Source organism: Mobula hypostoma, chromosome 5 (assembly GCF_963921235.1).
Source record: "Mobula hypostoma chromosome 5, sMobHyp1.1, whole genome shotgun sequence".
In the NCBI taxonomy this organism is placed as follows: domain Eukaryota; kingdom Metazoa; phylum Chordata; class Chondrichthyes; order Myliobatiformes; family Myliobatidae; genus Mobula; species Mobula hypostoma.
This window is the reverse complement of record NC_086101.1, coordinates 181,212,314-181,238,145: the sequence shown is the minus strand read 5'-3', so window position 1 is coordinate 181,238,145 and position 25,832 is coordinate 181,212,314. Positions and strand designations below refer to the sequence as shown.

General features: G+C 41.6%; 1 protein-coding gene across 4 annotated transcripts in view; it reads left to right on the top strand.

Annotated features, from left to right (window-relative positions):
- cep44 (centrosomal protein 44) overlaps window positions 1-4,808 on the top strand; it is a 77,177-nt gene extending 72,369 nt beyond the window's left edge. For all 4 annotated transcript variants that reach the window (XM_063047713.1, XM_063047711.1, XM_063047712.1 and 1 more), the window contains 2 exons: window positions 235-272; window positions 4,425-4,808. In XM_063047713.1, coding sequence (XP_062903783.1) covers window positions 235-272; window positions 4,425-4,578 — 192 coding nt within the window. In that variant the 3' untranslated portion in view covers window positions 4,579-4,808. The remainder of the gene's footprint in view (window positions 1-234; window positions 273-4,424) is intronic.
- Window positions 4,809-25,832: the final 21,024 nt, after the last annotated feature.

The following is a 25,832-nucleotide window of genomic DNA, read 5'->3' as shown; positions in this document are numbered from 1 at the left end:
ATGCTGTTTACATTGTAAATACATGCAGGATTTATATATTTATGTACATTGTATTACTGATCTGTACTTCTAACATTTTTATGTAATCCTTTATAATTTTTAAATGTTGTCTTTATTGCAGCATGTCACAACAAATTCCTAATAAGTGTAAATGTATAATATGAATAAAGTTTATCCTTGATATGTAAAAGTCAGCATGCTTCTCCATTTAAAGCCAAGTCTTGTATTTTACAGTCAGAGACGAAGCATAAAGTGGAAAGGATAAACAAAATGTAAGTATTTCTTGTCTTGAAACAGAGGTGCTACTTTTGCATTTGTGTTCCAACTAGTAGTACAATTGTATTTTTGTTTATGATTTGATATAAGGAGATCTGATAGAATTATCATTAATTGCTGTTTTCCTGTTACTACAACAACTATGATTATATATAAACGCTGTATAGCCAACCAGGATATCTTTTGATTTGTTCTAAGATTTGTTACAAATATATGAATGCAGTGTCCTTTGTTTGCTGGTGCTTTTGGTACTAACACTTAGAGCATTGATTCCTGGTTCCAGAATCCGATTTCTCACAGGTACATATCTCTGTATTTGAGAGGTGGGGGAAGACCACTCAAGCTACACGGTTATGTGCCAGGGACCTCTAGGGTACACCTGCTGCAGTGAACCGTAATCTCAACATTGCATGATTCAGTGTGGGGTGAGTCACTTAGGCAATTGGAAGAGGATGCCTGTGAGAGTGGACTTGACTGAAAAAAAAACAGTCACTCAGTGCTGAGATGTGGGGTCCAGGGTGCATCCTGCTTAGCACAGTGAGTGTAGGATTGTCACTGACTGTTCCACTTGATGACAAGTCTGCCCTGATTCCATGATTTTTCTGTGCACTTTTAGAAACATTGAAGCCCACTGAAAAATAGTGTCAGTTTTTTTTGGCACTACTTGATAATAGCCACTGGGTAGCACAGATTTCTACACTGATAGATAGCATTGTACACACACTGGTGATTGTGACAGATGAGTTTCAGCACAGCACCACCCTGTGGGAGAAATCAAGTAAAGGCAATAAGAAACCAGCTACACCATTTTACCAAGGTTATTAGAACATGTTGCCTGGATTGTGGAGTGTGCCTTATGAGAATATGTTGAGTGAACTCGGCCTTTTCTCCTTGGAGTGTCGGAGAATGAGAGGTGACCTGATAGAGGTGTATAAGATGATGAGAGGCATTGATCGTGTGGATAGTCAGAGGCTTTTTCCCAGGGCTGAAATGGCTGCCACAAGAGAACACAGGTTTAAGGTGCTGGGGAGTAGGTACAGAGGAGATGTCAGGGGTAAGTTTTTTACTCATAGAGTGGTGAGTGCGTGGAATGGGCTGCTGGCAACAGTGGTGGAGGCAGATACAATAGGGTCCTTTAAGAGACTTCTAGATAGGTACATGGAGCTTAGTAAAATAGAGGGCTATAGGTATGCCTAGTAATTTCTAAGGTAGGGACATGTTCGGCACAGCTTTGTGGGCCGAAGAGCCTGTATTGTGCTGCAGGTTTTCTATGTTCTATGTTTTAACAACCAGTTAAGTTAGTACAACTAAACTAATTCTTTTTGCCTTCATATTGTCCATTTCCTTGCATTTTCCTCTCATTTATGTGCCTACCTAAACATCTCTTAAAAGTCCGAATGTATGTGCCTCTACCACGATTCCAGGCAGTGCATTCCAGGTACCCACAACTCTCTGTGTGAAATAAACTTGCCTGTCACATCTTCTTTGAACTTACCCTCTCATCTTAAGTGCATGCCCTCTGGTATTGGATACTGTCTGTCTACTATGCCAGAAAAAACGACCCAGATTTGTCCAACCTCTCATTGTAGCACATGACCTCTAATCCAGACAGCATCCTGGTTAATTTGCTTCTGCACCATCTCCTTAGCCTCAGCATCTTTCCCATGATGGGACAGCCAGAACTGTATGCAGTTCTCCAGATGTGGCCTAACTAGAGTTTTATGAAGCTGCCACATAACTTCCTGACTATTGAACTCAGTGCTTTGACTAATCAAGGCAAGCATGCCATATGCTTTCTTAACCACCCTATCAACCTGTGTAGCCATTGTCAAGAAGCTATGAACTTGGACTCCAATATCCCTCTGCTCATCAACACTGTAAAGATCTTGTTAAACTTGTGTAAGAGTGTATTGGGCTACCAACTTTAAAACACCTCTGTCTGATTCTCATCTGATAAGGTGGGGTAGATAATTAGCAGGTCAGTGAAGTGCTGAAATGTGTGGGTGAAGCATTAAGTGGTAAGATATGAAACAAGTATGTGAAGGGCATGAGGATAAGACGTGAGAGAGTAGGAGCAATCAAGTGTGACAGTGAAAAGTGTGTATGGAACCGGAGGAGATAGCAGACGTACTTAATGAATACTTTGCTTCAGTATTCACTACGGAAAAGGATCATGGCGATTGTAGGGATGACATAGCGGACTGAAAAGCTTGAGGATATAGACATCAAGAAAGAGGATGTGCTGGAGCTTTTGGAAAGCATCAAATTGAATAAGTCTCCAGGACCGGATGAGATGTACCCCAGGCTACTGGGGGAGGCGAGAGGAGAGGAGATTACTGAGCCTCTGGCAATGATCTTTGCATCATCAGCGGGGACGGGAGAGGTTTCAGAGGAGTGGAGGGTTGCAGATGTTGTTCCCTTATTCAAGAAAGGGAGTAGAGATAGCTCAGGAAATTATAGACCAGTGAGTCTTACTTCAGTGGTTGGTAACTTGATGGAAAAGATCCTGAGAGGCAGGATTTATGAACATTTGGAGAGGCATAATATGATTAGGAATAGTCAGCATGGCTTTGTCAAAGGCAGTCATGCCGTACAAGCCTGACTGAATTTTATGAGGATGTGACTTATCACGTTGATGAAGGTGGACCAGTAGATGTAGTGTATATAGATTTCATCAAGGCATTTGATAAGGTACCCCATGCAAGGTATATTGAGAAAGTAAAGGGGCATGGGATCCAAGGGGACATTGCTTTGTGGATCCAGAATTGCTTTGCCCACAGAAGGCAAAGAGTGGTTATAGACAGATCATATTCTGCATGAAGGTCGGTGACCAGTGGTGTGCCTCAGGGATCTGTTCTGGGACCCCTTCTCTTGATGATTTTTATAAATGACCTGGGTGAGGAAGTGGAAGGATGGGTTAGTAAATTTTCTGATGCCACAAAGGTCAAGGGTGTTGTGGATAGTGTGGAGGGCTGTCAGAGGTTACAGTGGAACATTGACAGGATGCAAAACTGGGCTGAGAAGTGGCAGATGGAGTTCAACCCAGATAAGTGTGAGATGGTTCATTTTGGTAGGTCAAATATGATGGCAGAATATAGTATTAATGGTAAGACCCTTGGTTGTGTGGAGGATCAGAGGGATCTTGTGTTCCGAGTACATAGGACGCTCAAAGCTGCTGCGCAGGTAGACTCTGTGGTTAAGAAGGCATACGGTGCATTGGCCTTCATCAATCGTGGGATTGAGTTTAAGAGCTGAGAGGTAATGTTGCAGCTATATAGCACCCTGGTCAGACCCCACGGAGTACTGTGCTCATTTCTGGTCACCTCACTGCAGGAAGGATGTGGAAACTAAAGAAAGGGTGCAGAGGACACTTACAAGGATGTTGCCTGGATTGGGAAGTATGCCTTACGAGAACAGATTGAGTGAACTTGGCCTTTTGTCCTTGGAGTGATGGAGGATGAGAGGTGACCTGATAGAGGTGTATAAGATGATGAGAGGCATTGATTGTGTGGATAGTCAGAGGCTTTTTCCCAGGGCTGAAATGGCTAACACGAGAAGGCAAGGTTTTAAGGTGCTTGGAAGTAGGTACAGAGGAGATGTCAGAGGTTAGTTTTTTATGCAGAGAGTGTTGAGTGCGTGGAATGAGCTACTGGTGACGGTGGTGGAGGTGGATACGATAGGGTCTTTTAAGAGACTTCTGGATAGGTAGATGGAGCTTAGAAAAATAGAGGGCTATGGGCAACCCTAGGTAATTTCTAAAGTACATGTTTGGTACAGCATTGTGGGCCGAAGGGCCTGTATTGTGCTGTAGTTTTTCTATGTTTCTAAGATGCTGTAACCTGTATTAAATAATGCATCATTTATGAAACATCGAGCACTTTACTAGACAGGGTTGTAATAAAATTAAAAGGGCCTTAAAATTAAATTAAGACTTCAAGACAACAGTTTTCTGCACTGAAGAATCTGATGTGGCTCAGCAAGTATTTATTTGAAAAAATGATCATTATGCCATCATGTTTAAATGCTTAACGTTTAGATTACATTGTTGTAAGAATAAAGTTAATTTGATCATATTCCCAATACATGCAGAATCTCAAGCCAGGAGGGAGGAGTTGCATTAATGTTTTTTTTTATTATTTCTTCCCCAGGATTGAAGACACATCAGAACTGCTGAAGTGCAGAGAGAGCTCAGCTGTAACTAATAATGCAGGCACGTCATTGATTTGCAAGCAAAATTCCATAGATGCCGAAAATCTAACAAAAACAGAAAATGATGGAAATTTTCAGCACTTCAGGCAGTAACTGTGCAGAAACATGCAGAATTAACCTTTCAAGTTGGTTGATACAGCTAATTGCTTCATTGCAATACTTTGAAATTTACATGTATCACTGTTGATAAAAGTACAATTATATATTTTTTGCAGATACTTAATTTATAATAAGTTTAACTTATTCACCTGCACCTAAACTTCCAATTATGAAGATTTATAACATTGGAAGTTACAATAATAAATGTCCATGAAATTATTTAAATTAGAATATGTTTCCTCATGTTTGCCATAGAGTTTCTTGTTAACTTTTGGTCAGTGGAATTTCTTCTTTCTCTAATCATGAGGCATAAGATGAACACAAGTGAAAAGTCGACCATGACCCCATCGTTAAACTCAGAATTTTAAGTTAGTTTTGTTTCACTGACCAATTTCAGTCATGACTTCCAATTCTTTATTGAACCAGATCATTTAAAAATAGTTGCCTAGAAAATGGATCAGATTCATATTTTGTGTTCTAAACATAGAACATGGTAATTGAGGCTTAAGGTTGCTCTGAAAATTTCCTTCAGTGTTTCAGGGGAGTTAATCCATGTACAGTATAATGATTTTTATGCCATACAACACATTCATCGAATTCACTTGTAGGTTTTTGATCGTCTTGTACAAAGCTTGTGAAATCCATGGTCTGCAAAGGCAGGACCCTGCCATTGCTTTAGTTGAATATTACTTAAAAAGGAACATAGTCAAAAGGCCAGTGATAGGAAATCAACTCTCTCTTCCCCCAATATTCCCCTTCGGTTAAGTCTAGGTCCCCTAAAGTAACATATTTAAAGATTAAAGATTCTATTTACTTATCACTTGTACATTGAAATAGTAAAATGTGCTGTTTTATCAGCTAGGATTGTGCTGGGCAGCCAATAAGTATCACCATGCTTCCAACGCCAACATAGCAAGCCTGTAACTCATTAACCCTAACTGTACAGTTTTGGAATGTGGGAGGAAACCCACATAGTCACAGAGAAAACGTGTAAAACTCCTTACAGACAGTGGTAGGAATTGAACCCTAATCTCACAATTGGCGCTGTAAAGTGTTGTGCTAACGGCTACACTACCTTGCTGTTTTTCTCCCCCCCCCCAATTTAACAGACTCTCATGGAAGTTCCATTGCCCAAATTCCAACCATACCTGTCAATCTCACAACTGTTTAATCCCCTTGCCTAGATATTCCCCCCTCACCACAACCATCTCCTCTCCCAACTACTGTTTATATCCCATTCATTACAACAACTATATTTGCTGTGCTGTAAATATCCAACTTCTTCACAAGCATCATTTATGTGAAATTCTGGTGTAATCATGTCTTATTCTTATATTGGATGCAAAGGGCCCCACAGCACTATCGAAACAATGAGGTTTTCTAATATTCTGGCCAGAAGTTATCTCTTAAGGTGGCATGGTAGCGGAGTGGTTAGTGCAATCATTTCCATGCCAGCGATCACCGATTGGAATTCTCCCTGTGACCATGTGGGTTTCCTTCCCCTCCCACATTCCAAAAATATGTATGGGTTAGCGTTAGTAAGTTGTGGACATGCTACGTTGGTGTCAGAAGCATGGCAACACTTGCAGGCTGCTTCCAGCATATTCTTGCTGATTTGGTTTGACACATTTCACTGTATGTTTGATGTACATGTGACAAATAAAGTTAATCTCTTTCTCTTAACCTACCTCACCTTACTTCAGTGCTTTTTGCGGAACTGTCTGCTGCATTCTCCAGTGTTGCAAAAATGATGACTCTTTAAAAGGAACTCTGGATGCAAAATCCTTTAACTTGTCCCAAGGGCACAGAGAGTGTGACCTTGTTTATTTGATTTAACTAAAACAAAGTTAATGACTGAGCAGAAGATAATTTATTATTTGAAAATTAGGTGTATTCAAAGTCCAGCTTTTTAGTTTTACAGTATTGCAAATTAAAGATTGAATTCTTACATGCGAGGGCACCTGTTCCATCATAAGAAAAAAGACACTGGATTAATGTAAATGAAGAGCAGGTATTTTCTGAAGTCTGGTATTGACTTGAGGTGGTAAAGATCAAGATTAGGGTCAATGTAAGGACATGGTAACAATACAGGAAAGAGCCGCCAATGCAATAATGTTTTTCACAGAGCACTTTTAATGCAGAAGGACATCACTGGTAGATTTAAGTGGAGGTTGATCCAAAGAGAAAGAGATGTCCATAAACCTAGCTGAGCAATGGATTTTAAGAAGTGTATTGAAAAAAGGTGAACTTGTTTGTGTCAGAAGGTCTAACTAGCAGGCATGGTGTTAAGAGAAAGGAATCTGGAAAATGTAGTGAGGCAATGAAGGGACAAATGTGAAGAATATGGAAAGCTGGACTTCCAACATTAATCCCTCAAGACACTACACCACTTATAATCTCCCAAGCTAAAACTATTTCTACTTTCTATTTCCTATCAACGAATCGTCAATCCATGCTAGAATACTACCTGAAAACTAAGTTCAAAGTAAATTTATTATCAAAGTAACTAGATATTAGTCCATATACAACTGAGATTCCATAATAAAATAATAATTATAATAAACTCAATGAAAGACCAGACCAACAAAAGACTGCAAATACAAGAAGAACGAAATAATAATTATAATAAATATCGAAAACATGAGATGAAGAGAGAGAGTCCACAGGTTGTGGGAACATTTCAATGAAGGGGCAAGTGAAGTTCAGTGACAATATCCCCTTTGATTCAAGAGCCTGATGGTTGAGGGGTAATAACTTTCTGTACTTGGTGGTGAGATCCCGAGGCTTCCTTATGGCAGCAGCAAGAAGAGAGGGTGGCCTGGGTGCAGGGGCACTCTGATAGTGGATGCTGCTTTGTTGTGACAGCACTCCGTGTAGATGTGCTCAATGGTGTGGTGGGCCCTACCTGTGATGGACTGGGCCGTATCCGTTACCTTTTGTAGAATTTTCCATTCAAGGACATTGGTGTTTCCATACCAGGCTGTGATGCAGCCAGTCACCACAAATCTACACAAGTTTGTCAAAGTTTTAGATGACATGCTGAATCTTCATAAACTCCTAAGTAAGTAGAGACTCTGCCATGCTTTCTTCATAATTGCACTTACGTGCTGGGCCTCTAAAATGATAACACCAGTGAATTTTAAAGTTGCTGACTCGCCCCACTTCTGATCCTCCGATGCACTCTAAATGTTTTCATTCATCTTGTGTGGCACCTTATTGAAGGGCTTCTGATGACCCAAAAACACCACATCATCTGATTTGCTCTTGCTCCTGTAAGCTACAGTATAACCTCAAAGTAATTATGGATAAATAATTAAGACTCATCTTCCAAACAAAAATAGTAGTCATAGTCATACTTTATTAATCCTGGGGGAAATTGGTTTTCGTTACAGTTGCTCCAGTTTATAAAATTTATAAAGTAAATGATTTGTTAAGAACAGCAGGCCAATTAGACAGCAAATAGAAACCACAATGACTGAGGCAGAAATAAAGTATGAGGACTTTGCTTTGCATTCAGAAATATATCTGGCAATGGAAAGGTGAGGTTACAAGGGGGTGGGGTGAAACATTTAGATTGCACTATTACAAATATAAGCAATGATGCAATGTGTAAGCAGCGTACGAAGCAGTGATAAATGTCAGAATCAAGTTTATTATTATTTATGGGGTGGTATTTGTTTTGCAGTAACAGTTCAGTACAAAAACTTTAAAATTGCTGGAAGTTACAAATATATATAGTGCAAAATACAGAACGTTGAGGTAGAGGTTTATGGGTAGATTGACTGTTCAGAAATTTGCTGGCAGAGGGGAAGAAACTTTGCAAACAATTGAGTGTGGCCTTCAGGCTCCTGTACCCCTCCTTGATGGTCTGGGGAAAAGAGCATGCACCAAATAGGGATGGTACTTTGTGATGGATATCATCTTGAGGCACCAACTCTTGAAAGTGACTTTGATGTTGGAGAGAGTTGTGCCTGTGATAGAGGTGGCTGGGTCCACAACTTCCTGAGTATCTTGGGATCCCTGCATTGGAATCTCCTTACCAACCACAGATGCAACCAGTCAGAACTTTCATCACTGTACATCTATGGAAATTCTGTAAGAATTTTTTGGTGACAGACCAAATTTTCTCAAACTCTTAACAGAAGAGCCAATGGTATGCTATTTTCATGATTACATTAATATGTTGTGCCTAGGATATATCTTCTGAGATGGTGACACCCAGGAACTTGAACTGCTCACCCTGTCCACCACTGACCCCTCAATGAGGATGCTTGCTCTCCTGAAGTTCATAATCAATTCCTTCTCTTGCTTACATTGTGAAGTTGTTTATGATTCAGGAGGCAAGTCAGAAAACTTAATAACATATTCTGATTGTCGTCATGCAAATAGCTAATTGGACTCATGAGAGACTGCAGATTCTGGCAACCTGAAGCCACACACAAAGGTGCTGGGAAACCTCAACAGGTCGGGCAGCATTTATGTTTTCGACCAGGACTGGTGACCGTCCATTCCTGTATATAGATGCTGCCTGACCTATTAAGTTCCTCCAGCACTTTTTTGAGTTGATACAAACAGTTAAATTTCATTAGGGATTTGAGGAGATTGGGTATGTCACTGAAGACTCTTGCAAATTTCTATACAGATGTACTGTGGAGAGCATTCTGACTGGTTGCATCACTGTCTGAAAGGGAGGCACCAATGCACAGGATCAGAAGTTGCAGCAAGTTACAAGCTCAACCAGCTCCATCATGGTCACTAGCCTCCCACTATCATCGAAAGGTGCTGCCTCAAGAAAGCAACATCCAACATGAAGGACTCTCACCGTGAAGCACATACCCTCTTCACATTGCTACCATTGGGGAAGAGGTACAGGAGCTTGAAGACCCACACAGTGTTTTAGAAATAGCTTCTTCCCCTCCACCATCAGATTTCTGAATAGTCCATGAATTTTTTGCTCTTTTTTGAACTACTTCTTTATTTTTTAATATTCTTTATTGTAATTTATAGTAGTTCATATATTACACTGTACTGCTGCCACAAAACTAATTTCACGACATATGCCAGTGATAATAAACCTGATTCTGATTGAACTTGCTAGTTGTGTGAGAGAATTGGAGGGATGCAGTGTCAATCCCTTATTTGGAAACAAGGAACAAACCAGATGTGAGAGATAAAAAATCTGGAAGAAAAAACACACTGTACAGACAGTATAACAATGCAGAGGGTCATTGCAACCAATAGATATGATGGTGTGAGTCAGAAAATGAAGAAATAAAACAAAGAGGAACTTAATCTTCTCTTATTTATCTGCGTTCTGGGAATATGGGAGTTTGCAAAGAGAGGATTAAGGTTTCCAGAAATCGTATTTGATTCTTCCTTGATATGTGTGAAAACATGTAACACAAAACGGTGACTGTAATGGTGTCAGTGTGGAATGAGACAATGCTTTGAAAATGTACAAGAGTATAGAGCCCTGAGATTAGATAATGATAACATGCTTAGATAATTAAGCATGTTAAATGCTTAATTTAAAAAAAATATTTAGCAATTGGACAGGCGATTTGAATTATTAGGTAGAAGGGCTTCTCCCTCGAGAGGACGTGGGCTTTGGAAAGGGAAGAGGGAACTAGTTTCCAGATCCTGCAATTACAACCAACTTTGAGACAGTTCCCAAGGCAGAGAAAAACTGGAGCTGCTTCAAAGATTTATCATCAGCATAGGAAACTGACAAGAACTGTCCAGTGCCGCAAAGCTCTCAGGATTATTAGGTTGTTCAAAAACCATAAGGACAACCTCTGTTGCAGTGACAAGAGCAACTGAGCATGAACACGCAGACATAGGCTGCCACAGGGGTCACAGCTTGTATCTGGCTTTAATGCATCTGCACAATGGATATCTCGCACTATATCCCATTTCTGGCACAACTATCAAAGCTATTGGAAGCTATAATGGTGTTGAGTGGATGATTCATGTCGACTCTTTCCTGAGATTCCTTCCAGAAGGCACTCTGCAGCCAATTTTTTCACTCCAATGTAGAGTCATAGAGACAAACAACATGGAAACCAGCCCATCATGTCCATGCTGACCATCAATCACACATTTACACTAATCTTTCATTAATCACCTTTTCCAATTTTCCCATCAACTACTTGAGATAGGACAAGAGAAAAGCAAGCTTGCAGATATGATAATGCTGTTCCAATGCCAGCAACTCGGGTTCAATTCAGCTGCTGTCTGTAAGGATTTTGTATGTTCTACCCGTGACCATGTGGGTTTCCTCTGGGTGCTCCAGTTTCTTCCCACATACTGACTTCTACAGATTAGTGGGTTAGTTTGTCACATGGGTGTGATGTAATTGAGAGGTGTGGACTTATAGGGCCAGAAGGGCCTGTTATTGCACTGTATCTCGGAATAATAATAGAGTAAATTGAAAGCCTGTGGTATATGAACAGGGTATTGAAACAATTGTTATCATCCCAAAGGTATTGCACATTAGCATTAAACAATTAGGGCTACACAGCAATATCTATGTAAATCTTCAGAAAGCCACAATGCTAAACACCACTAGAATATTGAATAAACTCTTCTCCAGCTGGGTACAGGTATTGATTATAACCGTCATTTTAATGACAACTCTGACATCTTATTGTCCAGTCCTGTGGTATTTATACCCCCACAGTCCATCCCTCCTGATTGGTTAGTCCTCATAAAATCAGGTTTTGGCTCTCCCACCTTGTTTACAATGAAATTCCAGTTACAATAGGAGTTTTTCATCAAAGCATCAGTTATAATCGATACCTGTACACGGCTGGAAGACGGAGAAGTGTTTATTCGTCATTTACGCCGGGAAAGCACGAGATAATTTTTTTAACACTAAAATAGACAAAGTTACTAACAATTGAGAAATAAGCGTGCTTAGCTACACCTGCACCACAGGTTTTACCAGCGTGAGCTGAGAAAAAAATATAGCAATAATAATAGTGTGTTATGGTTACAGAGAAAGTGCAGTGCGGGTAGACAATAAGGTTCAAAGGCCATGACAAGGTAGATTGTGAGGACAGGAGTTCATCTTTAACATATAATAGGTCCATTCAAGAGTCTTTTAAAAGAAGATTGGAAGAAACATTTTAAAAAGAATCACAGCCAGGCTGCATCATCATTCCTGCTGATGATACAGCTGTAAAAGATTAAATTACTACTTCCATTTCCATTGCATTAAAAAAAGATCAAGAGGGAGTGTTTTCCTTGGCAATTGAGAAAACCTTCCAAAATGGATCAAGTTCTTCATATATCACAATTTAAGCAATAATGCAATTAAAAAAAACAAACAAAGCCTTGCTCTGCACCAGCTGAACATGATCTGCAGAAAGCCATCTATTCAATTAGACACATAACTGACATTGGCAAAATTGTATTAAATTTCATATAGGTGTTATCTTTTGTTTCAGGAGCATAAAAACACAGTTAAAGTTCTAGCATAAAGCATATTTATTTAAACTGGTACACACGAGGAAATCTGCAGATGCTGGAAATTCGAGCAACACACATCAAAGTTGCTGGTGAACGCAGCAGGCCAGGCAGCATCTCTAGGAAGAGGTACAGTTGACGTTTCAGGCCAAGACCTTTTGTCAGGACTAACTGAAGGAAGAGCTAGTAAGAGATTTGAAAGTGGGAGGGGGAGGGGGAGATCTCAAATGATAGGAGAAGACAGGAGGGGGAGGGATGGAGCCAAGAGCTGGACAGTTGCTTGGCAAAAGGGATATGAGAGGATCATGGGACAAGAGGCCTAGGGAGAAAGAAAAGGGGGAGGGGGGGAAACCCAGAGGATGGGCAAGGGGTATAGTGAGAGGGACAGAGGGAGAAAAAGGAGAGAGAGAAAAAGAATGTGTGTATATAAATAAATAACGGATGGGGTACGAGGGGGAGGTGGGGCATTAGTGGAAGTTAGAGAAGTCAATGTTCATGCCATCAGGTTGGAGGCTACCCAGACAGAATATAGGGTGTTGTTCCTACAACCTGAGTGTGGCTTCATCTTTACAGTACAGGAGGCCGTGGGTAGACATATCGGAATGGGAATGTGACATGGAATTAAAATGTGTGGCCACTGGGAGATCCTGCTTTCTCTGGCGGACAGAGCATAGGTGTTCAGCGAAACGATCTCCCAGTCGGCGTCTGGTCTTGCCAATATATAGAAGGCCACATTGTGAGCACCGGACACAATGTATCACCCCAGCCGACTCACAGGTGAAGTGTCGCCTCACCTGGAAGGACTGTCTGGGGCCCTGAATGGTGGTGAGGGAGGAAGTGTAAGGGCATGTGTAGCACTTGTTCCGCTTACAAGGATAAGTTACAGGAGGGAGATCGGTGGGGAGGGATGGGGGGGACGAATGGACAAGGCTCTTGGCACCATCCTTCCCATCAGCAACACACAAAATGCTAGAATTGCTAGAGGAATGTTAGAATTCTCTCCCCATCTAAATAATAGTCTGCCATTTATTTTTTCCAACAAAGTGCATGACCAGACATTTTCCAACATTGTATTTCATTTACCACTTCTTTGTCCATTCCCCTAAACTATCTAAGTCTCTCTGCAGGCTCTCTGTTTCCTCAACACTACCCGCTCCTCCGCCTATCTTTGTATCATCGGCAAACTTAGCCACAAATCCATTAATCGCATAGTCGTAATCATTGCATACATCGTAAAAAGCAGCGGTCCCAACACCATCCCCTGTGGAACTCCACTGGTAACCGGCAGGCAGCCAGAATAGGATCCCTTTATTCCCACTCTCTGTTTTCTGCCAATCAGTCAATACTCCACCCATGCTAGTAACTTTCCTGTAATTCCATGGGCTCTTGTCTTACGAAGCAGCCTCATGTGTGGTACCTTGTCAAAGGCTTTCTGAAAATCCAAGTACAGCACATCTACTGTATCTCCTTTGTCTACACAGCCTGTAATTTCCTCAAAAAATTGCAGCATTTTAGTCAGGCAGGATTTTCCTTTCAGGAAATCATGCTGGCTTTGGCCTATCTTGTCATGTTCCTCCAGGTATTCTGTAATCTCATCCCTAACAATCGATTCCAACATCTTCCCAACCACTGATGTCAGGTTAACAGGTCTATAGTTTCCTTTTTGCTGCCTCCCACCCTTTTTAAATAGCAGAGTAACATTTGCAATTTTCCAGTCATCCAGTACAATGCCAGAATCCATCAATTCTTGAAAGATCATTGTTAATGTCTCTGCAATCTCTCCAGCTACTTCCTTCAGAACCCAAGGGTGCATTCCATCAGGTCCAGGAGATTTATCCACCCTCAGACCATTAAACTTCCTGAGCACCTTCTCAGTTATAATTTTCACTGCACCTACTTCAATTCCCTGACACTCTTGAATGTCTGGTATACTGAGGATGTCTCCACTATGAAGACTGATGCAAAATACGCATTCCGTTACTCTGCCATCTCTGTGTCTCCCATTACAATATCTCCAGTGTCATTTTCTATTTGTCCTATATCTACCCTCAACTCTCTTTTACCCTTTATATACTTAAAAAAGCTTTTAGTATCTTCTTTGATATTAGTTGCCAACTTCCTTTCATGATTCATCTTTTCCTTCCTAATGACCTCTTAGTTTCCTTCTGCAATTTTTTATAAGCTTCCTAATCCTCTATCTTCCCACTAGCTCTGGCTTCCTTGTATGCCCCCTCTTTTGCTTTTACTTTGGCTCTGACTTCACTTGTCAGCCATGGTAGTGTTCTTCTTCCATTCGAAAATTTCTTCTTATTTGGAATATATGTGTCTTGCATTTCCCTCATTTTTCTCAGAAACTCCTGCCATTGCTGCTCTGCTGTGCTTCCTGCTAGTGTCCCTTTCCAGTCAACTTTGGCCAGTTCCCCTCTCATGCCATTGTAATTTCTTTTATTCCACCGAAATATTGACACATTGGAATTTAATTTCTCCTTCTCGAATTTCAAAATGAACTCGATCATATTGTGATCACTGTTCGCGAAGGGTTCCTTAACCTTAAGCTCTCTTATCACCTCCGGATCATTGCACAACGCCCAATCCCCTAGTGGGCTCAACAACAAGCTGTTCTAAAAAGCCATCCCATAGACATTCTACAAATTCTCTCTCTCGAGGTCCAGTACTGGCCTGGTTTTCCCAATCTACTTTCATGTTAAAATCCCCAACGATTATCATGACATTGCCCTTCTGACATGCCTTTTCCATCTCCTGCTGTAATTTGTAATCCACATCCCGGCTGCTGTTTGGAGGTCTGTATGCAACTGCCATTAAGGTCCTTTTACCCTTGCCATTTCTTAACTCAACCCATAGAGACTCTATACCTTCCAATCATATGTCATCCCTTTCTAATGATTTAATATTATTTCTTATACGCAGGGCCACACCACCCCCTCTGCCTACTAACCCACTTTCCAATACACTGTGTATCCTTGGAAGTTCAGCTCTCAATGGCAGCCATCCTTTAGCCAAGTTTCAGAGATGGCCACAGCATCATATTTGCCAATCTGTAGCTGAATTTCAAGATGGTCCATTTTATTCCTTATGCTGTGTGCATTTAAATATAATACTTTGAGTATTTGTTCCAATCAGTATTGTTGATATTGTCATCAGAGAGACCAGTAGGTACCCTGAGATCCAACATTTCACAGGTGGAGCGTTCCAGTCCCTGAACTACCATCTTGCTGGCACTGTTATATCTTCCACTTCTCAAGCTTAAGTTCTAGCCTGCACCTGTTGAGCCAAAGTCTGACCACTCTATTCACACAATGGCCATTCTGTTTCATTTTACTGGGCCCTGCCGAGTGCCTAGAAGATCACAATGATTACAGCCCGCTGAAAAGCTCAGGAAGGCCCCATGCTTTTTTAAAACCTCGTGCTACCTCACCCACCAATGACTTCTCATGATGATTGCAGCTCGCCAAAATTTTCCGAAAGCCCTAAGCTCTTTTTAAATTTTGTACCCCCTCACTAACCAACAACCTGTCATGAGGAGGGCAGTCCACTAACAAGTTCTGAAAGGCCCCAGGCTCTTTTCAATCCTTGTGCAGCCTCATCAACTGATAACCTCTTGTGGAGCCTTTTGCAGCCTGCTGAAAGTTAGCTGGAAAATAGAGCGCTAGAAATGGAGTATTTATCTTCTCTGAGGTAAAAATGCATCTCCTGTTCTGATTCTCTCTCTCTGTTGGGTTCAGTCCTGATCAGAAAGATCAATTTTGATACAAAGTTAAAAGCTTATTTCATGCCTTTGAAACCTCATAATGGAAGTTAGAGAAGACGATAGGTGTTAAATTGTTTTGTGGATGACGTTGATTAGATTTTCAACTTCTTATTGAACTTCAGAATCAGTGGTAAAACTGTTTGTTTTTCATGAGATCAGTCTTCAGTCACTCCTAATCCTACAATCTTTCTATTGCCTCGAAATAAGAAAAAAATTGTTCAACAATTGCTTCAAGAAACAGAACTGCCTCATCCTTCCTTATTTCTAATGAAGCATTTTTATAGTTGTCATTGTGCGTAATTACTGTGTATTCCTGCCTAGTGCAGCTAACGTTTTTGTTGGGACAAAAGTGAAGCACAATGCACCTTATCAGTCAGCCTAAGTGCTTTCCTGAAGTTTGAAAATTAAAATATGCATCAGCTCCAGGTAGGGTTGAAGCGCCCAACACTGTTCAAGTTTGATTACAAATTTAATTGCTTTGGTGGGTCTTAGGACCTGAGCTATGCTGTACTGTTCTAAATTCTCCTCCCAAAACATCAACTGTTTATTCGTTACCACAGACCTGCAGAGTTCCTCCAGTATTTTGTGTATATTGCTCTGGATTTCCAGTGTCTGCAGAATTTCCTGTGTTTATGTTATGTCATGATCGTTCAAGAATCACTTGACTCTGGCACTGTCCCTGAGGACTGGAAGATTGCAAATGTCGCTCCGCTCTTTAGCAGTGGAGGAAAGCAAAAGAAAGAGATTTATAGGCCAGTTAGCCTAACCTCAGTGGTTGGGAAAGTGTTTTAGTCTATTATTAAGGATGAGGTTTCAGGGTGCTTGGAAACTAATGATAAAATAAGTCAAAGTCAACATGGTTTCTGAAAGAGAAATCTTGCTTGACAAATCTTCGAGGAAGTAATAAGCAGGGTGGACAAAGGAGAGGCATTGGATGTCATTTACTTGGATTTTCAGAAGGCATTTGATAAGGCGCTACACCTGAGGCTGCTTTGCGAGATAAATTCTGATAGCTTTACAGGAAAGATACTGGCATGGATAGAGGAATGGCTGACAGACAGGAGGCAGTGATGAGAATAAAAGGGCCTTTTCTGGTTGGCTGCCAGTGACTAGTGGTGTTCCCCAGGGGCCAGTATTGGGACCACTACTTTTCACATTGTTTGTCAATGATTCAGATAATGGAATTGATGGCTTTGAGGAAAGGTTTGCGGATGATACGGAGATAGGTGGAGGGGTAGGTAGTGCTGAGGAAGCAATGTGATTGCAGCAGGACTTAGACAAATTGGAAGAATGGGCAAAAAAATGGCAGATGGAATACAGCGCTGGAAAATGCATTTTGGTAAAAGGAACAATAGTGCAGACTATTACCCAAATGGGGAAAAGCTTCAAACATCAGGGGTACAGAGGGTCTTAGGAGTCCTCGTGCAAGACTCCCAGAAGGTTAATTCACAGGCTGAGTCTGTGGTAAAGAAGGCAAATGCAACGTTGGTATTTATTTCAAGGGGAATAAAATATAAAAGCAAGGAGATAACGTTGAAAATTTTGAAAGACACTAGTTAGGCCGCACTTAGAGTATTGTCGACAGTTTCGGACCCCATATCTCAGAATAAATGTGTTGTTATTAGAGAGAGTCCAGAGGAGGTTCACAAGGATGATTCTGGGAATGAAGGCCGGAATATGAGGAACGTTTGGCAGCTTTGGGTCTCTGCTCACTGGAATTTAGAAGAATGCTTGGGGACCTCATTGAAACCTTCCAAATGTTGAAAAGACTAGGTAAGGATTTGACTAGATGTGGATGGATGTTTCCTATGGTGGGTGTATCCAAAACTAGAGGGCACAGCCTCAAAACTGAGGGGCGACCTTTTAGAACAGAGGTAAGGATGAATTTTTTTAGCCAGAGAGTAGTGAATCTGTAGAATGCTCTGCCACAGACTGCAGTGAAGGCCTGGTCCGTGGGTACATTTAAAGCGGAAGTTGATAGTTTCCTGATTGGTCAGGGCAAGGTGGGTACATGGGGTTAAGTGGGATCCAGGATCAACTATGATGGAATGGCGGAGCAGACTCAATGGGCAGAACGGCCTAAATCTGCTCTTATGTCTTAAGGTCATGGCTATTTGACCCACTCTGACTGTAATGCCTCTTAAAGAATCTGTGATTAACTACCCATATCCTTACAATTCGCCTTAACATTCAGCCTAAGTGCTTTCATGAAGTTTGAAAGGTAAAATATGCAATCAGCTCCTGGTAGGGTTGAAATGCCAAATACTGATCAAGTTTGATTACAAATTTAATTGGTTCGGTGGGCCTCAGGGCCTGTGCCCGTGCTGTACTCTTCAATGTTCTATATTCTACGTTCTGCTCCCAAAACATCAACTGTTTATTCATTACCACAGAGGCTGTCTGACCTGCAGAGTTCCTCCAGCATTTCGTATGTGTTGCTCTGGATTTCCAGCATCTGCCGAATCTCTTGTGTTTATGTTGTATGTTCTGTGTATTAAAGGACAGGCGTTTAAGGTGAGAGGGGGAAAGTTTAAAAGAGATGAGCAGAGATTGGTGACTGGAACAGACTGTTGGGGACCTTGGTGGAAACAGATACGGCCGTGGTGTTTCGGGGCTCTTAGAGACACACATGAATATAAAGGGAATGGAGGGATATGCAGTATGCGTGTAGGTGGAAGAGATTTAGTTTAATTCACTCATTTCGTTTGCTGCAGACATTGCGGGCCAAGGGGCCTGTTCCTGTTCCTGTGCTGTGTCGTGTTTAGATCCATTGATTAGAAATTTCAGTTCGGCTCAGAAATGCTTCGATCATTATTCAAATTATTTCTGATTACTGAAGTCTTCCACATCAGCATCAGAAAAAAAAAACTTCGATCTAAATGACAAATGTTTACAGTAAACAGCAACAAAATTATTTTTTAATCATGGGCCTACAGCCTGCTTCATTATGTGCAATCAACCATGACAAAATGAGGTGATCAATTTCTTACTCCTGATTGTAATCATCACCTCGACTGCTCCTCTACCACTAACTGATGTAATTACCTGCATTTAACTTCTCTGTCACGATGAAACCACTGAACCGTAGGCCCTTTCGTATTTCTAGTTTTATAATTAAAATAAAATCAAAGGATCACCCTAACAACGTGAACTTTATCTTTCTCTGTCACTTATCATCATCGCCATCATTATGTACTGTGTTGTATGACATGAGCGATCCCAGGACCATGACTGTTCTTGGCAAATTTTTCGACAGAAGTGGTTTCCCATTGCCTTCTTCTGAGCAGTGTCTTTACAAGGCGAGTAATCCCAGCCATTATCAATACTCTTCACAGATTGCCTGCCTGGTGTCAGTGGTTGCATAACCAGGACTTGTGATACGCACCAGCTCTCATACGACCATCCACCCCCTGCTCCCATGGCTTCATGTGACCCTGATCACTGGGGGGTTGGGGGGGGGGCTAAGCAGGTGCCACGCCTTGCCCAAGGGTGACCTGCACATTAGTGGAGGGAAGGAGCACCTTATCAGTCCTTTGGTAGAGTGGTAGAGAGGTAACTGCATGCTGCCACCCATCTAATACTTCTACAGAATCCAAATCAAACACAGGAAACAAAATGCAACCACGAAGAAATCTGCAGATACTGGAAATCCAAGCAACACACACAAAATGCTGGTGGAACACAGCAGGCCAGGCAGCATCTATAGGAAGGGGTACAGTCGATGTTATCGGCTGAGACCCTCCGTCAGGACCAACTGAAAGAAGAAATAGTAAGAGATTTGAAAGAGGGAGGGGGAGGGGGAGGGATGAAGCTAAGAGCCGGGAAGTTGATTGGCAAAAGGGAAACAAAGCTGGAGACACGGGAGAAAGAAAGGGGGAGGGGAGCACCAGAGGAAGATGGAGAGCAGGCAAGGATTAATTGTGAGAGGGAAAAAAAGGGGGGGGGAATAAATGAATAAATAAATAAAATATCGGATGGGGCAAGAAGGGGAGGAGGGGCATTAGCGGAGGTTAGAGAAATCAATGTTCCACATATCAGAATGGGAATGGCCCTGAATGGTGGTAAGGGAGGAAGTGTAAGGGCACGTGTAGCACTTGTTCCGCTTACAAGGATAAGTACCAGGAAGGAGATCGGTGGGATGGGATGGGGGGGACGAATGGACAAGGGGATTACATAGGGAGCGATCCCTGAGGAAAGCAGAAAGTGGGGGGGGGGGGAGGAAAGATGTGTGATTGGTGGTAGGATCCCATTGGAGGTGACGGATGCCAGTATAGGCTTGGAACATGGATCCGTCCCCCACTTACACTTCCTCCCTCACCACCAGACAGTCCTTCCAGGTGAGGCGACACTTCACCTGTGAGTCGGCTGGTGTGTTATACTGCGTCCGGTGTTCCCGGTGCGGCCTTCTGTACATTGGTGAGACCCGACGCAGACTGGGAGACCGTTTTGCTGAACACCTACGCTGTGTCCTCCAGAGGAAGCAGGATCTCCCAGTGGCCACACATTTTAATTCCACGTCACATTCCCATTCTGATATGCCTATCCACGGCCTCCTCTACTGTCGAGATGAAGCCACACTCAGGATGGAGGAACCACACCTTATATTCTGTCTGGATAGCCTCCAACCTGATGGCATGAAAACTGATTTCTCTAACTTCCGCTAATGCCTCTCCTCCCCTTCTTACCCCAGCCCTTATATTATTTATTTATTAATTTATTATTCCCCCACCTTTTTTTCTCTCTCTGTCCCTCTCACAATTACTCCTTGCCTGCTCTCCATCTTCCTCTGGTGCTCCCCTCCCCCTTTCTTTCTTCTGTGTCTCCAGTTTTGTTTCCCTTTTGCCAATCAACTTCCCGGCTCTTAGCTTCATCCCTCCCCCTCCTGTCTTCTCCTATCATTTCAGATCTCCCCCTCCCCCTCCCTCTTTCAAATCTCTTACTATCTCTTCTTTCAGTTAGTCCCGGTGAAGGGTCTTACCCCGAAACGTCAACTGTACCTCTTCCTATAGATGCTTCCTGGCCTGCTGCGTTCACCAGCATTTTGTGTGTGTTACAGGAAACAAAATGTTAGTTTCTTACTTGAAATGCTGCAGTTTACATTGATTATTGAATTGCCTCAGTTTGTGCTTTGAAGGACCTCTGTGTTGATGTTTGAGGAGTTCGAGGATTTTATTCCAAAAACCTTTGAAGATGATGTGTGATTTTAAACGCAAACTCCAAGAGTGACAAGATAGAGCTGGTGATATACAGTGATGTCTCACAAAACTGCTGGATATACTTCTGAAATATGATCTTTGCAATCTGCAGTTTATAATTTCCCTTTAAGAAATGTACTGCTGAAGTGTCTAAACCAATGATTCCCAAAGTGGGTGATATCACCCTCTGGGAATGGTGTGAGTTTCTAAGGGGGCTATAAAGATAAAGGGGGCAGTGGAGGGCAGGGTGGTGTTGCTCAGTAGCAAGGCAGAAAGCTGAGGGATTACAGGCTTAATTTAAGAAATGAATTACCTATTATAAGCATTTGATCCTCAGTGCCTCATAATTGATGAGAATGATCACGTAATCATTTCATCTCTTGCTAACCTTTCTGTTTTTGGCATATCATGAGAAATCTGGACTGAAGGAATCTTATTATTTCTGAATCCGGCCCCTGCATTTTTTCTGTTCACTACTGTAGTACAGTGTTAGGTAGTACGACTCCCATACACTAATGATGAGTGATGGAATTCATATGAATTCGGGTATGGTGTTCAATGGGATTAAGTTCAGAGTTTGCCCTTTTCAATGGTCTTGACTGCACTTCTCTAGCCCGTGGTCCAAGTGAGATATCGCTGCCCCACTTTATGTATCTTAAGGCAGAGAATCAGGTTTTGTCTGAGCTATGATGATGTCATAACTTTCCCCTTTATTGATTGCAGTGCTTAAGGCTAGATTTAAAAAATCGCAAATTGGCCGTGGACATTAACCCATAACGAAAATGGCAGAAGCAGACCAAATGAAGTGTGGACAGTATAGAGTGGAATATCTGAAATATGGATTTATGCCTGCATCAGGCAACCGACAGCAGCCACTGAGTCTGTTGAGTGAAAAATTATTTTTCAAATGAGGCAATGAAACTGTAATTTTGAAGAGAATACACACCGATAAGGCAAAAAATAACTTGGCTCATTTTCAGTCACTGTGAAAACTTCCTGAAATGGAAAACACTTCAAAACATGTTTGCCACTACTTCACAACAAAGCCGTGTTGGTTCGTGTGCTTTATACAACACTTCATCCCTCATTGCTAAATTTGGAAAACCCCATACAATTGGAGAAGAGCTAACTCTGCCCGCAGTAAGGGAGGTTCTAAGTATGGTTTTGCATAAATCACCAGATAAATTAATTAATGCAATTCCAGTCAGTGAAAACTCTGTTCAAAGATGAATAGATGAAATGTCTGAGAATGCGGAAGTCACATTGTGCAACATAATTGGGCACCAGAATTTGTTCTACAGTTGGATGAGTCAACTTTGCCAGGCAATGAATGTTTGCTTCTTGGTTATGTTCACTTCATAAAAGATAAAAGCATGGTACAAGAGCTATTATTTGAAAGGGGATTAGATATGAAGGGGAAGTCAATATTTTGGCTTGTTGAGAAACTATTTTAGAGAAGGACATTCTGCTCACCAACATTCTTTCTTGTGAAACCGATGGGCACCATCAATGTCAGAACGCCATCGTGGGGTTATTACTTTTTTGAAAAGAGCTGTACCGAACATATTTACCATTCACTGTGTAATTCACAGACAGCAACTTGTCGCAAAAAAACTGAGTGATCAGCTGCACAAATCATTAAGTACTGTTGTCACAGTGGTAAACAAGATCAGGTCCCATGCTTTCAATTCTCGACAAACTCAAGAGTTTTTTAGTGAGTGTGATGAATAGTTTGAATATTTGCTGTGCACACAGAAGTCAGATGGCCCTCAAAAGGAAACTGAGAAGCTTTTATGCACTTTTTGAAATTGTGAGAAAGCTCTTAGAACACTCAAATGCTTCATTCAGTAATTAACTGAAGAATATTAGGCATGACTTTGCTTATTTGTCAGAATTTTTTGCAAAGTTTGATGAAATCTATCTTCAATTTCAAGGAAGTGATGTGAATCTTACCAAAGTCAAATCAATCGTCTCCACATTTCTGTCCAAGTTAACCCAATTTAACTGGCTGCCACAACCTTTTCCAGTATCTGAGCCTCTAAGTTGGAAGAGGAAAAAAAGAATACCAGCTGATGATTTTCAAGTGTACTTTGCCCACCCAGGTGAGCTACATGAAGAGCTGTCAGAGAGATCTCATTATAAAGCCTAATGGCCAAGGTGAAGAATGACCTCATATAGCGTTCTTTGGAGCAGCACAGTTGTCTTAGTCTATTACCAAAAGTGCTCCTCTGTTCAGCCAAGATGACAGGCAGAGGGTGAGAAACATTGCCCAGAATTGCCAGAATTTTCCATAGGGTCCATTGTTCTACCACAGCCTCCAATGTGTCCAGTTTGACTCCTATAACAGATCCAGCCTCTCTAATCTGTTTATTGAGCCTGTTAGCATCAACATGGGTGATGCCATTGTCCCAGTACACCACCGCATAGACAACTGTACTGGCAACAACAGACTGGTAGAACATGAGAAAGAGAAGCCTGTATACTCCAAAGGACCTCAGTCTCCTTGGAAAATAGAGGTGACTTTGGCCCTTCTTGTACACAGCCTCTGTGTTGGTGCTCCACTTAAGTCTATCATCTTGGTGGACCCCCAGGTACTTGTAGGTCCTCACCACATCCACGTCATCACCATCAATAGTAACAGGAAGCAATGCAGGCTTAGTCTTCCTAAAGCCTATCACCATCTCCTTTGTCTTACTGATATTGAGCTGCAGATGATTCAGCTTGCACCATTTGACAAAGTCCTCCACCAGGGCCCTGTATGAGAAAGAAAGAAAGAGAGGCTCTCTCGATCCAAATTCCAGATTGCATAGTAAATCCATTCCTGAATACCTCCAATGAGAAATTACCAGGAAGGATGCAGGAATACCTGATATCACTACAAAATGACTGAGGTTCAAGAAATCATATCAGTACTTTTGGTTGCAGAAAGAATGCTATCCTACACTGTGGAAAAAGGTCAAGATGTTCTTCATTATTGACTGTGGGGATCTGAGGCTCCTTCTGATGTTCAGAAGCTGATATCACTGCACCAAGCCCATCCATCTCACCGAAAGGTGAAAAACCAATGAAATAGTGAATAGCTGGACGACGAATGTACTCTGTGCTTTAAGATTGTTGATGAAAATGGTTTTTACTGTAGTTAAATAAAGAATTAATTTTAGTCCATAAGACCATAAGACAAAGGAGCAGAAGGCGGCCATTCGGCCCATCGAGTCTGCTCCGCCATTTTATCATGAGCTGATCCATTCTCCCATTTAGTTCCGCTCCCCCACCTTCTCACCATAACCTTTGATGCCCTGGCTACTCAGATACATATCAATCTCTGCCTTAAATACACCCAATGACTTGGCCTCCACTGCTGCCCGTGGCAACAAATTCCATAGATTCACCGCCCTCTGACTCAAAAAATTTCTTCGCATTTCTGTTCTGAATGGGTGCCCTTCAGTCCTTAAGTCATGCCCTCTCGTACTAGACTCCCCCATCATGGGAAACAACTTTGCCACATCCACTCTGTCCATGCCTTTCAACATTCGAAATGTTTCTCTGAGGTCTTCCCTCATTCTTCTATTTGAAATGTTTCTATGAGGTCTCCCCTCATTCTTCTATTTGAAATGTTTCTATGAGGTCTCCCCTCATTCTTCTATTCAAAATGTTTCTATGAGGTCTCCCCTCATTCTTCTATTTTATTTTGTAGTTTTAAATAGATTTGAATAGCTTTTTGCAATTATTTGGATTTGCAGTTCTATTATCTATCACAGTGCATCATAAATCAAAATTCTTTATAGTTTTTATGTAATGGCCAGAAAAGAAGGGGGTGTGCTGGGGTTGTAGTTTTAAAGCCAAGGAGGCGGTAACCCCAAAAAGTTTGGGAACCACAGGCCTGAATGAACTAGCGATTTTATGATCTCCTGAAAGATTTGGTGAACTTGGCTCTCAGGAATGCAGGCATGGCACCTTGAAGCAAATGAAGATTGGCCATTGCTGGAAGAGAGAGAGCTAGGGTGGACTTCAAGCCAGATTAAAATGTTGAGGCTCGAGAGCATCACTACTCTGTGCCAGCCAAGATCCCTCACCTGAGCCCAACCCGCTTACCTGCATTTGAGCCGCCTTCCTCTCTCCTCACTACTCCCATTGGACGGGAGTGGGTCTCACGCCAGACACTAGGTTCAGGAACAGTTATTGCCCTGCAGCCATCGGGCACCTGGACTGGCTTCACTCACCACAGTGCTGAACTGATCCTGTGGCCTGTGGACTCAATTTCGGGGCTCTGCAGCTTATGTTATCACTTTTATTAGTTCACTTTTATATTATTATTTGCACAATTTGTCTCCTTTTGTACAATTGGATGCTTGTTAGTCTTTGGCTTTTCATGCTTTCTATTGGACCTCTGTTTTCCTGTGGGTGCCTGCAAGAAAATGAACCTTAAGGTTGTTAATGGTATACAGTACATGCTTAGATAATAAGTTCATTTTGAACTTTGACAAATATTATCTGCTGCACTGGTCTTTTGAAAGAGCTATCCATCTGATTCTAGTCCACCCCACATTTTCCCTACAGCTCTGCCACCAATTTCCCCTTCAAATCTTTTTGCCACTTTTCTTTCAAGGTTACTGTTGAATTAGTCTCTACACTATTTGTTGTGTAAATGAATAGAGTTCTCGTGTTCTTTTCCCAAGACCATTAAATACTACTCTGATAAGACCTTTCTCCTATTTGAATCAGTTTTTATTGTTTAGGGCAAGAGAAAAAATATACGGGAGGAACATAACAGGACAGGCAACAGGTTTGGAGGGTAATTGGTTTATTATTGTCAAATA